This window comes from Patella vulgata, chromosome 1, assembly GCF_932274485.2.
Source record: "Patella vulgata chromosome 1, xgPatVulg1.2, whole genome shotgun sequence".
NCBI classification, from domain to species: domain Eukaryota; kingdom Metazoa; phylum Mollusca; class Gastropoda; family Patellidae; genus Patella; species Patella vulgata.
The window spans coordinates 82,555,847-82,570,881 of record NC_065879.2 but is presented as its reverse complement, the minus strand read 5'-3'; the positions used below and the strand labels follow the sequence as shown (position 1 = coordinate 82,570,881).

Sequence of the window (15,035 nt, the reverse complement as noted above, 5' to 3'; positions counted from 1 at the left end):
ATACAGAGTTCTCTGTGTGCAGAATGTAGTGATATTAACAGGCAGAATGCTGGCGTTTGCCGAGAAAGCTCATCGGCAGAGAGAGAGAGAGAGAGAGAGAGAGAGGGGAGAGGTAGGAGGGGGTCCACTATTTTATTTGAACTATTCGCTTGTTCAGGAGGTAAGTTCACTCGACCACCCAACCTCATGGATATGGTCAAAGTCATATGACAATCACGATAAAAACACAAAGAGTCCGCGTCGCGCCGAGTTTAATACCACTTAAAGTCAGTGTTTCCCAATCAGTGGGTTGTCGAGTGGTCTAACATGTGCGCTTTAGATCATGAGGTCTGTCACTGAGTGGTGTGATATCGATAATAAGCTTGTACGTGACAGGGTGTAGGGTCGACTATCAAACCTTGTGGGTTGTCTCCGTGCCCCCCCCCCCGGTTTCCTCCCTTGCTACAGACACCTATGCACACTCGCATTATTGAAGTGAATGGGTTTGTCGATTAGACGTTAAACCCGTCTTCATTACCACAGTTGGTGTAGAAAACTACCTGATGCTAAACTCCATTTCATTTCATCTCACAGACCAATTTCACCAGAACAAATATTCGCCCCAAAGAAAGAAGACATTACGTTTTGCTGTGACTTATTGTCATCACAATTGGTTAAGTAATGGGAGATAACTCTGTTTTTCAAAACCGTAATCGCACAAGCTTTTTTTTCTTTATTCCAGTCAATGTTAAATTCAGGCTTCACCATACCGTGAATTCTAATTAAAAAGAGATTTATATGTCACAATTATCTGATAAAAGACTTTAAATGAAATGGGATCCACCGCCCTACTGTTATGCTCCGACTTGGCTAATAACGACGAAGGAGAAAATAAAATTATAACATCTACAATAGAACATATATAATATCTACAATAGAACATATATAATATCTACAATATAACATATATAACATCTACAATAGAACATACATAACATATACAATAGAACATATATAAAATCTACAATAGAACATATATAGCACCTACAATAGAACATATTATATAGCACCTACAATAGAACATAATTATATAACATCTACAATAGAACATATATAGCCCCTACAATAGAACATATATAACATCTACAATAGAACATATATAGCCCCTACAATAGAACATATATAGCATCTACAATAGAACATATATAACATCTACAATAGAACATATATAGCATCTACAATAGAACATATATAACATCTACAATAGAACATATATAGCAACTACAATAGAGCATATATAGCATCTACAATAGAACCAGTGGCGTCGTGCCCATTGGGCCCCCCCCCCCCCCAAATTCCCAGGGAAATAAAAATATTTTTATTGATATTATTCAGACCGTTTTAGTCATCACACGGTCTCCACGAATTGTATAATTTGTCATTATCTGTGTTTAGTTTATTGCACTTTAGTTTAGATGTCATTTGGTAAGGCCTCGCTCAACAGCGGCCTCGCTTCGTACACTCTATCATTTAGCCTCGATCTAAAATTTCCGGCAATATGACGTCAACGTAATGATTAATCTCCGCTCACGATGCCATTTAAAAATTTAATCAATCAATGAAATCCTGTTTAAATCCAAGCCATCCGTGGGTCTACAGAGTTGATTTTGTGCTTGTTGTGTAAATAAAGATCTAATTTATAGAGTTTGCTGTAGCTAGAAAATCCCTATTTATGATTGTATGTTGTATTTGATAAGATATCTATATACGGGTGTCAAAAATAAAGACTGAAAGTATTTTTTTTATTAAAATACAAATACATCAAAATACGTATTTGACCATAACCCTGGCAGAGGTTGGGGTGGAGGAAGGAATCGGGTTTTGCATGAAGTTGTTCTAAATTTCCATTCAATAATTAAATCGAAGTTCAGATGAATAAAATATAATTCAATTTTCGAGTGATAAATTAAAATTATCACTAAAAAACCGACCATTTTTCAATCATAACTTTATTGTCTCTAATCCATCGAAATGGCGTTTACCGGCTTCTAATTTTAAAAATTTCCCGGGGGAGGGCCCCACGGACCTCCCTTGCATGCTCGTGCCTGCGGCCAGTAAATTCAATTGCAGAAAATTGCCCCACCCCCCCGACATTTTTTTTTTTTGCACGACACCCCTGAATAGAACATATATAACATCTACAATAGAGCATATATAACAACTACAATAGAACATATATAACATCTACAATATAAAGCACCTACAAAAGAGCATATATAGCAACTACAATAGAACATATATAACATCTACAATATATAGAACCTACAATAGAGCGCTCTAACACCTACAATAGAACATTTATAAAATCTACAATAGAACATATAACATCTTAACATCTACAGATTTGATCAAAGTTCACGAGATGTAGACAGGGCTAGGGCTAGCGCTAACCGAGGTGTGTTAAAATATATTAAATATAGGTAATAATAAAATCATCGTCACAAACCAGTTGATAAGAAAACATTGTTAAAATATATTTAATATGGATAATAATAAAATCATCATCTCAAACCAGTTGATAAGAAAACATTGTTAAAATATAATTACTATGGATAATAATAAAATCATTATCTCAAACCAGTTGATAAGAAGGCATTGTTAAAATATATTTAATATGGATAATAATGAAATCATCATCACAAACCAGTTGGTAAGATGAACACATTGTTAACATATATTTAATATGGATAATAATAAAATCATCGTCACAAACCAGTTGATAAGAAGGCATTGTTAAAATATATTTAATATGGATAATAATGAAAACATCATCACAAACCAGTTGGTAAGAAAGCATTGTTAACATATATTTAATATGGATAATAATAAAATCATCATCACAAACCAGTTGATAAGAATAGACTGGGCCGAGGAGTCGACATCACAATGTTCATCAGAACCAACACAATGTTGACAAGTGAACAAATTCTTTGGATCCCATTTCTTCTTAATAGTCAATAACCGCGCATAATTTGGTCCCCAGAATTGTTCCTTCCAGTCGTTGACATCTTGCGTAGGTTCGTTAAAATAAATGCCCTTTCCATATTTTTTCAGTTGATCACCATATTTAATGGCTGCCTTAGTTGCTTCGACATCTTTACTGGCATCAGGCCAGGCTAAATAGCACGTGAGGGAGTGTAGACCATTTCTGAAATATGGCGTTATTGATGTAACTTCTTGTGGATTGTTTCTCATTGCACCTGGAAATAGAATGACAATCACAAGCTCGATATAGCGTACAACAATAAGTTATTTAAGATATTGTATACCACTGTACGGCTGTCAGTTGTGGGTTGGGGATCACGACGTGGCTAAGTGGGTAAGACGCTTGCTCACTAGCCTGGAGGTCGGGTGTTCGATCCCTGCATTGGCCGAGAATGTTCATCCAGATTTTCCGGCGTGGTTTCCCCTTGTCAGTGATGCAGGACGGAGGGCCTGACAAGGACAGCTGTCTAGTCGTTCGGATGGGACGAAAAACCGAGGTCCCGTGTACACATTGGAATGCACGTAAAAGATCCCTTGGCAGTTGGAATTCGATATAAGAGTAGGCGACAGTGTCGCTGCCCGGGCAAAATTTCCCTCATAGCACACTGTATGGCGTATGCCCTCTTCATTAGCCCAGCATAGGAGCAGAACAGTAGGACGTTAAACCCCATTTCATTTCATTTCCTTCTATGATAGTTCAACAACAGATAATGCCAAATTAATATATGAAAAATTGCATTCAAATTACTTTATTCTGAGCGACGTTATCACTGTTTGGAGTTTTGATATAGTTGGATCCTAAATAACGGGGGGGGGGGGGGGGTTGGATGGCTGAATGGTTAGCGTGCGCGCGCTGTATCATAAAGTCTGTCATTGAGTCGACTGGCGTGGTTTCAAATCCCCGGTTGTACGTGGCAAGGAGTAGGGTCGCCTGTCCAACCTCGTGGGTTTTCTCCGGGGCCTCCGGTTTCCTTCCACTGCTAAAGACCCCTACGCGCAAGCGAATTATGTAAATAAAATTAAACCATATGTTAGTCCCGAAATGACCTAGTTTGTGTCGAGTGGACGTTAAACCCCATTTCTCTCTCTCTCCCCTAAATAACGTTACTTTGTAATCGAGATTCAGCCTTGCTTCTGAGCCCTCCGATGATCTAGAGAGTTAATTATAGGCTTGTCGTGTGAATAAATGTCTAAATATTAATTTATATCACATCTGAAGCCAAAATAAAACAAATGGAATAGGCAGATTTAGCTCCTACATAACGCATCGTTAAGAAACGAATACCAGTAATGTGACTTACCTCCAATAAGAACTGATGTACAGCCATGTAGAACTTGAGCTGGACCAGATATGGACTGTGTCATTAATGTATCCACCATACCATCATAATCACTATCATCCTGTGTCAGGGTATTAAACACATACACTCTCCCGTCACTGTTATCTGGTGCCACATCCTTCTCGTAATCCCAAAAACTGGTCTTGTTGGTGACTGTGTTAGCTAGCGGTGTCTGACTTATACTAGCTATCATTCCATCCCATTCGGTCTGAACAGTTGAACTCCACGTTCCATAGTAATTCATGTAAATTGTTATTATACCAAAATTTTTCCCAGTTAAATCTGTTGGGTAATTAGTAAATACAATGTATCCTCCCCATCCTTGAGACATGTTTATGCTGTATTTAAAGACTTTTTTCAAGACATTACTTCCTGGAATTTCTTGATCAACAATCAGTGGGTAGGAAGCACTAAACACAACCATCCCAGGTGGAGGGTCATGCAGTTTAAAGGTGAAGGTCGTTACGATTCCCCATGTGCCCCCTCCCCCACCTCTTATTGCCCAGAACAGATCTGTATCTGAACTTTCTGTTACAGTACCATTAGCCTCCTGTATTTTAGTCCCATCAGCAGAAACAGTAACGAGTCTTCCATCAGCTGAAACCAGTGTGGCTTCAAGTAGATTATCTACAGCTAATCCCAGACTTCTACAGACCGGACTGTGTCCTCCACCCTGTGTATATCCTCCCATACCTACATTGTGATCGCTTCCACCTACCACAACGCGGTGACCGTATTTATCAACCTGAAAAATAAACGAACACGATAGTACTTAACATGGACTAGGGAACGAGCATGACACCAATGCCGCCATCTTTGAATTGTGACGGCATAAAAATTCGAATTCTGTGATCCAATGCGCACTTGTCCGAGGAACAAGCATGCCTCGTTTTTTATGTTGATCGGAAACCTTGGATTTTTTCGAAGTAGCGCTTTGGATCAAGTTTCGGGTCAAAAAGCGAGGGTGATATCCCGTAGGATGACCACCTTTGCTTGATCATATTGCGGAACATTATCTTTTTAAAAAACTGAGGCAGTATGAAAACAATGAAATATCCACACAAGCTTGGTTTGTCTTCGTATGTTTTGTATTCATATGCCAGCATCATCTTGAATTTAAAAATACCGAACACAATTTCTTTGCAGGTGTAAAAATACCTTTCTTTTATTTCAAACAAAATATATAAATTATTAATTTGTGCGGCAGAACCATTTGAAAGGGTACGTGTAAATATATATCATGACGTTGAATGAAAGTTTTAAGTTACAATCAAATGGCTGCCGAATTATCATCCATGTACATTATTTCAGATTTTACCTCTAAAGTTCAATCAGGCTAAATGTTGATCTTTTAGAGGCATTTAGTAACTGGACAGAGCAATAAACTATAACACATATTTGTGGAAGAACAATTACTGATTTATTTAGGTGACGTTTAATGCTAAATGTTGTGAACCTGATTGAGATTTTATTAATCTGATCAAAATACAGATCTATATTTCGTTTCGTTTTTTTATACTTTCGATGGCCTACACTACATGAAGATCTGACAAGTTATAGCGATAGGTCACATCAGGGGTGAAAAGACCAACTTATGACCCTACGACGTCAGACATTTGATTAACCAATCAGCATTGATGTTACTAGTGGATTACCCACAGTTCCGTGAAAAACACGCCTAAAGTTCGCCGTAACAGACCGTTTCATTGGCTTATCCCCGACACCATTCAGAACACGAGTTAAATAACAACTCTTCCAGATCCAAGTGTAGTAAAGACAAGTAAAACGAAATTTTGAACTATAAAAACGAAACGAAATAGGATCTGTGTTTTAACCAGATTGAGATTTTATAATAACTGAGTATAAAGGATGTTAGGCTGGTTAAAGATGCATTATTTAAGAGCTAAATTTACCTATTACAGACCTTTTCTTTGACCTCAAATGGTATATAAATAATTTATGCGACATTTATTTACATACCAGGCCCCAAATCAACTTTCTAGAACTTCGGATTATTTTGATTTTCAACAGATTTATTATTTAATTTAAAATGACAATCGAGAGTACACTGTTCCGTCAACCACGATATATCCTCTCAGAATGCAGTAATTTGAATGAAATATTCAACATATTCCCTTTTCATTATCTATTTTTATAAAATATTATAGCAAGACTTCTCAGCTGTTTATCTAAATCTCACGTAATGCATCTTTAACTTTCATTGAATGATGACCATATCATGCTATATATATATATTACTATACAAGATACCTTTACACCATCATCTATTATGCATCAATAGATATATTTGAATTTTAATAATTCAGAGACGACAAAGCGAAAGCGAATGTAATTGATACTCAGTTAAATCACGTATACATATTAACAAGCAAATCGATACATCCATTGTCTTCCAATAGTTTTTTTATATATAAAATGTGACCACGTTATTTCTGGTCTTATAAAATTAAGACTGAGTCCAAGTAACTTCTATGTGATTTATTAAACATAGATAAATCAACAAATATTTACAAGAAAGAGAGAGATCTGATCCGTTCTAAACCATAGCTCACTCTGTTTTTGAAATACAGTTCTACAAAATATATAACAGATAATCATAACACATTGACAATTAAACTATAAAATATAGCCTCTTAGTTGAAATCTAAAACAATAGTTCGTTGTGTAGAGAGATTGGTCAATGACCAATTCTTAATCTTTCCATTGTTTAAACTCCAATGCTTCGTCTAAATTATATCTGACGTAATATAATAGCCAGTGGCTGGTTTAATAAGGTTCTATAGCCCAGGGCCCAGTTGACATCATATTGTAAAGAGTTTTACTCTATCTGTTTTTATAAGGACAATATGTCACTCATGCCAGTGTTGGTTTAATTTAACACGTAAATAAAATAGATTTAAAATACATTAATGGTGTCAAAGATATGTTTACCAAAATGGGGAATATAATATTGAATTTTAATATATAGAACTCATATCACTTATGTCGGTCATAAAAATATAAATGCATAGCCTTCGGGCACGGCAAATGTCCCAGTAGTTAGCCATTGTTCTCGGTTTATGTGATTCACCATGTAACAAATGCTATTATTTATTTAATTTTATTGTTCTTTGGGTAACACTGGGGGTTAGGTAGTCCATTGGTTAACGCGTGTACTTTAGATCATAAGTTCTGGCATTGAGTCAAGTGGCGTGGTTTGATTCCCCGCTTGTACGTGACAAGGAATAGGGTCGCCATCTAACCTCGTGGCTTTTATCCTGGTCCACTTGTTTCCAACCAAAGCTAAAGACCTAATGTGCAAGCAAATTATAGTTTGTATCGAGTGGGCGTAAAATCCCATTTATCTTTTTCTCTCTATTCTCTCTCTCTCTCTCTCTCTCTCCCTTGACTGTTTCGAGTTTGAAATGACTCACTGACAATAATTAGCTTTGGCTGTTTATTCTACAGAAAAGGTCTAGCATACGAAAAAGCACGTTTTCCAAGTTGTAAGTGAAAAGTTGGAGATTTTAGAAGATGTATTGTCTGAGAACTGAGATTTCTACTGGTAGTGCAGGTCTATGTGGATTAATTATATTCATTTAACTTTATTGTAGTTTAAACATATTTTATTGACAAATATCAAAAGGATTGAGCACAAGTTTCAAAAACTTAGAAAAGCCCTTTCCATACATAGAAATGATAGACATTATTTAATACTAACAAGATTTCGAAATAGTATATACAATAATAAATAATTTATAAGTAATATAAGTAAAGTCAGATGAATTATATCTCAAAGCTCTATATAAAATAAGTGAAGAGGTGATAAAGAGAATATAAAATTATATTTAAAACATTGAAAAATAAAGTTTAATAAATGGGATATAAATGAACTGATGCATGTATAAAATGATAAAAAGAAATAATAATAAAAAATAAAAAAAATGGGGGGTGGGGGGTGCGGAAAAAAAAAAAAAAAAAAAAAAAAAAAAAAAAAAAGTTATCCACCAAAAAAGCTAAAGCTAATAATTTATTCTAAGATGTAACTACTAACAATAACTTTTATTTAAATTTAAATCGTTTTGAAAGTTTGATATATTTGTGAACTTCAAGGAAAAGGTTTGTATTCATCTCAATTGACAATTCTGAATTGCCGCACAATAGGATATCTATATTTATCACAGAATAACTTGACAATGTATTTAATAGTTCAGCACGAATTACATCATATAAGTGACATTGCAGGAAATAGTGTTCGGCATTTTCTATAAATTTGCCACAAGAACATGTGGGATCATTCACAACGTTTATTTCATACAAATCATTTTGCAACGAACTACACCCATGCCGTATTCTAGTGTGAATAATATTTTCATGTCTATTACCTTTACAGTAGTAGATTGGCGCTTTATGTATTAAGGAACGTAATTTTTGTTTGTATAGATATTTGAAGGATTTAAGAGTGGTTGATTGCTTTATGGGGTCCTCTAATAATTCCCAATCTCGAATTGTTGTGGGGAAGTACGAAGTTTGGTGTAATGCTGTTCTACAATAAGGATATCTATATTCGCTAATGTTTCTTAAATTGTATTTTTGTGGTGTTTGTTGATAATATTCTAGAATGTCAAATAAGTATGCTGGGTTTCTCTGATTTTTAATTTGAAAAAATGTGGTTAGTCGCTTTTGTGTACGTCTGTCTGACAATTTATTCCATCCGGTTTCAAAATAAAGCGCTTCACGAGAACAAGTTTTAGTTAGTCCAGTCACAATCCTGGCAGCTTCTAGCTGTACCTTTTCAAGTTTTTCGGTATTGGAAACGTTACACCCATCCCACACTTCACATGCGTATTCCAATTTTGGCCTTATGAATATCAAATATACGTTATTTAGAGTTTGTCTATTAAAGGTGAATTTTAGTTTACGCAAAATATTTAATAATTTTGAGGTGGACGAGATAATAGTTTCTATATGGATGGTCCATTTGGCGTCATTTGAAAGGGTAATGCCCAAGTGTTTGTGACATTTAACCACTTCAAGTGCTTGATTATCGAATATCAGACTCGGATAATTTTCTGTTTTTTTGGAGCTAAATAAAATAGCTTTTGTTTTGTTTGGATTAAAGTTTATAAGCCAATTATTCGCCCAAATGTTGAGATTCGTCAGATCGTAGTTTAGGGACTGTTCTATCTCTGAAACTGACTGTTTGCTACACCCAAGTGCCGTGTCGTCTGCAAATAATCTAGCCACATTATGGAGTACATCTTGTACATCATTGATGTAAGTCAAAAACAAAAAGGGGCCCAAAACTGATCCCTGGGGAACTCCTGATTGAAGAGTAATTTCTGATGACACAGAGCCATTTACGAATACCCGTTGAGTCCGGTCTTGGACATAACTAGACAACCACGTAATTAGCATGCCTGAAACCCCATATTGACTTAATTTGTGAATCAAACCAGGTAAATATACGCGGTCAAACGCTTTAGATATATCGCAAAAAACATAGCAGGAATATAGTTGCTTATCTATTGCAGATGAGATATCATGATACACTTCTAAAAGTTGATGAACAGTAGAGTAGTTCGGTCGAAACCCTGATTGGTATTTGTACAAGAGATTGTTTTCATGAAAATAGTTAAACAGGTGTTTGAAAACTACCTTTTCTAATAATTTGCTCAAAGAACTTAATAGGCTTATAGGTCGGTAGTTTGAAACTAGAGAGCTGTCTCCTTTTTTATAGAAAGGTAGGACATTTGCTTTTTTCCAAATTGTTGGAAAAACGCCTGATTCTAGTGATTTGTTAAATATATATTTTAATGGTACACATATTGAGGTTTTGGTATATTTTAGTAACTTGTTACTAATATTATCAAATCCATTGGCTTTTTTCAATTTCAGTGTACTTATAAGATCTGCGATTTCCTTTTCTTCGACTAAAGGAATATCAAGTTGACAATTTGTTCGCTTATTGAATTTTGGTAATTCTCCTTGCTGAGTGTTATTTGAAATTGATCCGAAATAGTTGTTAAGTAATTCAGCTTTATCAAAATTTGAATGAGCAATTCTTCCATTGGGGTCTAAAAGTGGAGGAATATCATTTGATACATTTTGGCCTAATACTTTCCTTAAATTATTCCAGTAATTCTGGCTATTTGTATCGTTAGAATTCAAGAAATTTGTGATTTCTTCTTTGTATTTTGTTTTTAACGCTTTTTTAAAATTATTTACTTTATTTCTTTGAACTTTGTATTTTCTTAAATCGCATTCATGTTGTGTTTTCAAAGCTTTTTTGTGTAACCTGTTTCTGATTCTTATCGCTCTACGTATTTCTGTATTGAACCACGGTTTGTCAGTTAGTCTTATAGTTATTGATTTCTTTGGTATGCACAATGTAATATAGCTATTTAAAATTTCATAAAATTTTGAACATACTAAGTTAATATCAGAATTTGCAAAGGTACTCTCCCAATCGTGTTCTTTGATAAGAGTATTTAACCTATTATAATTACCATCCTTATATACAAATATCTCCCGTTTAAAATTCCTGGGACTTGAAACTAGAAAATCTAATAATGCATAAACACCCTTATGATCGGATATGTCAGGAGTGACATTAATCGTTTCACTGGAACTAATCTGAATTTCATCATTTACTAAAATTACGTCTAATAAGGTTGACGACGTCCCAGTAACGCGTGTAGGTTCATCAATAACATTTCTGAGATTATTTAAAGATAAAATATCCCGTAGCTTGCAGCGTTGTGCTAGCAAGTCATCATTTAGATCACCTAAAATTACAACCTTAAGCGTGGTTTGATAGGCTAGTTCAATGGATCTTTCGAACAATGACCAGAATTCAATTGTGCTGTTTGGCGGGCGGTAAAATAAGGCAACAAGTAATACGGTGTTTGGAAATTTGCATTCCACCCAAATACTCTCTATACCTGTAACCTCAAGATCATCTCGCCGTTTGCAATAAATGGTTTTATTAACATATAATAATAATCCGCCACCATGCGACGTCCGATCCTTCCGGTATGGAGAATGGTAACCGTCCCATTTTAGAGATGAATCTAACACATAGTTATCCAGATGAGTCTCAGTGAAACTACAAATATGGTAATCATTGACATCGTTGTATATTGTTTCAAGTTTGTGTCTTATACTACGTGCATTTAAGTGATAGACTGATAGGTTTTCATTTGAATCGTGATTTGAAGGTCCAGGATTTTTATGAACGTCTCCTGATCTTAGAACTAATAAGGCTAAAACAGTACTTAGCAGACAAAAATTATCAAGTTCACATAAAACTATTGGAGATATTATTCGACATTGCCATTTCTCAGATGCCTCGTGCTTTACTGTGTAGTAAATGTCAACTATTACAGTAGCAATGAAAATATAATGAGTGTTGCACTTGCGCCAGTATTGCACGAGGGGACTGAGAAATCATCAAACAGTTAGATCTTAAATATTTAGTGGTTAGTTTTGGTGGATATAGAGACATGAGAACATGATGTAAATAACTAGTAAACAAATAAAACATACATACAGACAAAAACAGTGAATTATTTACAGTTAAAGCAATAGTATAATACATAAACATTGAATGTTTCGGTCATAGTTAAGTTAATATAACAATATCGTACGATGATATCTAAAGCAGGCAATTTTGACAAAAAATGAAGATGAAGGTTAAAGTGATAATACTTAGAGGGTGGTCAGTTTAACAATCCGATATGCAATTTTGATGCAAGACTGAGTTCCCATAATTGACAATTATTTAGATAATTAGCTGTTTATATTTCAGTAATTTAAATGGAATAAAAAACGAAATCAAAAGTTTAAACTGAGATGATAACCCAATTAGTTAATATTTGAATGGAACTTTTAAGTAGATAATTGAGAACTTTTAAAAGATACGCCCATAAATAATGTGGGCATAGTTTTATACATTCGATTTTTTTTATTATCATAATTAGTTATATAATAATATAAATGTATAACTACATGTAACTATGTATTATAAACTAAACAGTGGTCTAAGCTAATATTACTCTGTAATAGTTAGACAATAGGGAACCAACAAGTAAAATACATGTACATGACTTTACTTTACAGAAAGATTTTGTCATTGTTTTAAAAATCTAAGCAAACTTATTATTACATGAAGGATAATTGGGGCAATGGTGAATGCATGAAACGATTTGAGGTACTATCCAGTTGGTCATCAACTTAAAGATACATTATGGGCGATTAGATAAAGAGCTGGCATATCTCACTATAATAGTTAAAAACTAGATAATGTAAATGGAATTCGATTATCCATTTCATGATTAAATCATGAATGAAAGCTGAGCAGCAAATCGGATCCTACTCCAGTAAATATCGCAGGCTAGCGATGACATCGAGAGTTGATTATGGTCTGAATAAGTTTTAATTAATGTCTTAATTAATAATTTCAGGCCTAAAAAAGACCTGCAATACGCAGATTCAGCTCTTGCAATGGATGTTTAAATATAATTAAATACGTATATATATTTATGCATTTGTAGACATTAAGAAAAACAGGAAAAATCAGTACACAATAAGGTACAGTAGTTTGGGAATGATATTGATGAATGAAATTGGTTCAAAAATATAAAGATACTGTCAGGCATCATTATTTCTTTTTATCAGGCTGTGGGGTCGAGGCAAACCCGCCAAAATCTCGTAAGGATTGTTGTTTTAATGGCCCAACTCTGTTATCATCGTCTATACAGTCGGAAGATGTGTTGATTGCAGAATGTGATAAAGTAGCTTCGTCGTAGTTAAACAAAGACTTATTAGCTTGTGAATTTACTCTGTTTGTTGATGTATGAAAGTTATCGAAGTCCTGCTCACAGGTTATGACAATATTTCGGTCGTCTGCTAGAGGTCGTATGTAAACTCGACCATCATACGTCCAACAGTTTTTAATTAGCTTTGATTTAAACATATCACGACATCTTTTGTAGAGTGCAGCGCGTTTACGAGTGAGGGCTTCATTGATAAAGATCTTGTGAATCTGGGTGAGGTTTCTCTGTTTTAAGTTGCGTTTAGAACCATATATCTTTGCCCTGTCTCTATAACTATTGAAACGTACTATTATATCACGGCCCTTTTCTCTGCGTTTGGCTCCAACCCGGTGAGTTCGGCCAATTTGACTTAGTGTGAGTTTAGCCTGTTTTTCAGGAAGTATGTCATTGTTAATAATATTTAAAACTATATTATCAGTGTTTTCTTCAGGTGTTTCGGGGATGCCACTAAATTTTAGGCATGTTCGCCTAGAATACTGTTCTAAGTCATCGACTCGGTTCTCTAAATCATCTATACGATTGCGTAGAGGGTCTGTTAATGTTGGATGAATTATTTTTATAATGTGGTCCATGATCAAATCTCGTTTGAATAATTCTCCAACGAATGACTTTAAGGATGATTCATTCGAAAGAACATCATCTAAAAACTCAGAAATGCTATGGGAACTGGCACTCGAATCATGATTTCCGCGTTTACGTTTTATGGATACAGACCGACCTCTAAGATTGGATACAACCGGTTCTTTCACTTTAGGCATGTTTGGTGTTTTAGTGTAAGGTTGAACGAATCTGGCTGTTACAAAATCTACTCACAACAATCTCACACAACTGAGTATATGTCAACCGAGGAAAATATCTACACTTGTAAACATCAAATATTTTAAAATCGGCTCTACATAATGTTAATCTAATTTCACAGAACACTTCGTCTTCATACTTATCTAAGCTATGCAGTTTTTAGAACCATAATTTAAAGTATACCACTCATGATTTATAATAACTTGCTATGACCAGGTACACGTCTAACTTCTGTCGGCCATCTTTTCTACAGAAAAGGTCTAGCATACGAAAAAGCACGTTTTCCAAGTTGTAAGTGAAAAGTTGGAGATTTTAGAAGATGTATTGTCTGAGAACTGAGATTTCTACTGGTAGTGCAGGTCTATGTGGATTAATTATATTCATTTAACTTTATTGTCTTTGAGTTTGGTGACGGTGGTGGTGTTGTCGGTTGCGCTGCTGATAGTGGTTGTAGTTGTAGTGCAAGACAGGGGATGGGGTGTCAATGTTATATAAATTATATTCGTTTATATTTGTCTTGGTGGCGAGCAATAATTTCCATTTCTTATGTTTATTACATTAGAACATATATTTGAGTTAAACGTAATTAAAATGGGGTTTTCCGACCGACTGGGCTAATGAAGATTGGCATATATTGTGTCCTTTGAGGGACATTGTGCCAGGGACCGATGCAGCCAACTGTTATATCGAATTCCAACTGCCAAGGATTCTTTTACGTCTCATCCGAATGAGTATACGTTGTCCAAGGCCCTCTGTCCTGCACCACTGTCAGGGGAGGGGGTGCACGCTGGTGGATTTCGGTGGATTTTCAGTATGATGTACGGCTCACCATATCGGAGGCCTCCATTCACAAATCAGCCATGACAATAGTCGCGGTGACGAGTACACAGTAATTCGGGTTTTCGTCATTCGTCACATACGAACGACTAGACACCAAGTAAGGAGAGAGAGAGAGAGAGAGAAAGAGAGAGAGAAAGAGAGAGATATTTAACGTTCATTAACACAAACTAGGACATTTCGGGGCTAACAAATAGTT

General features: G+C 35.2%; 1 protein-coding gene across 1 annotated transcript; it reads right to left on the bottom strand.

Moving 5' to 3' along the window:
- Nucleotides 1-909: 909 nt before the first annotated feature.
- Nucleotides 910-11,326, bottom strand: LOC126808615 (uncharacterized). Its single transcript, XM_050533474.1, has 3 exons — nucleotides 11,309-11,326; nucleotides 4,326-5,109; nucleotides 910-3,239 (listed from the first exon to the last, which is right to left on the bottom strand). The coding sequence occupies exons 1-3, from the start codon at nucleotides 11,324-11,326 to the stop codon at nucleotides 2,839-2,841; spliced, it is 1,203 nt and encodes a 400-aa protein (XP_050389431.1). The 3' UTR covers nucleotides 910-2,838.
- Nucleotides 11,327-15,035: the final 3,709 nt, after the last annotated feature.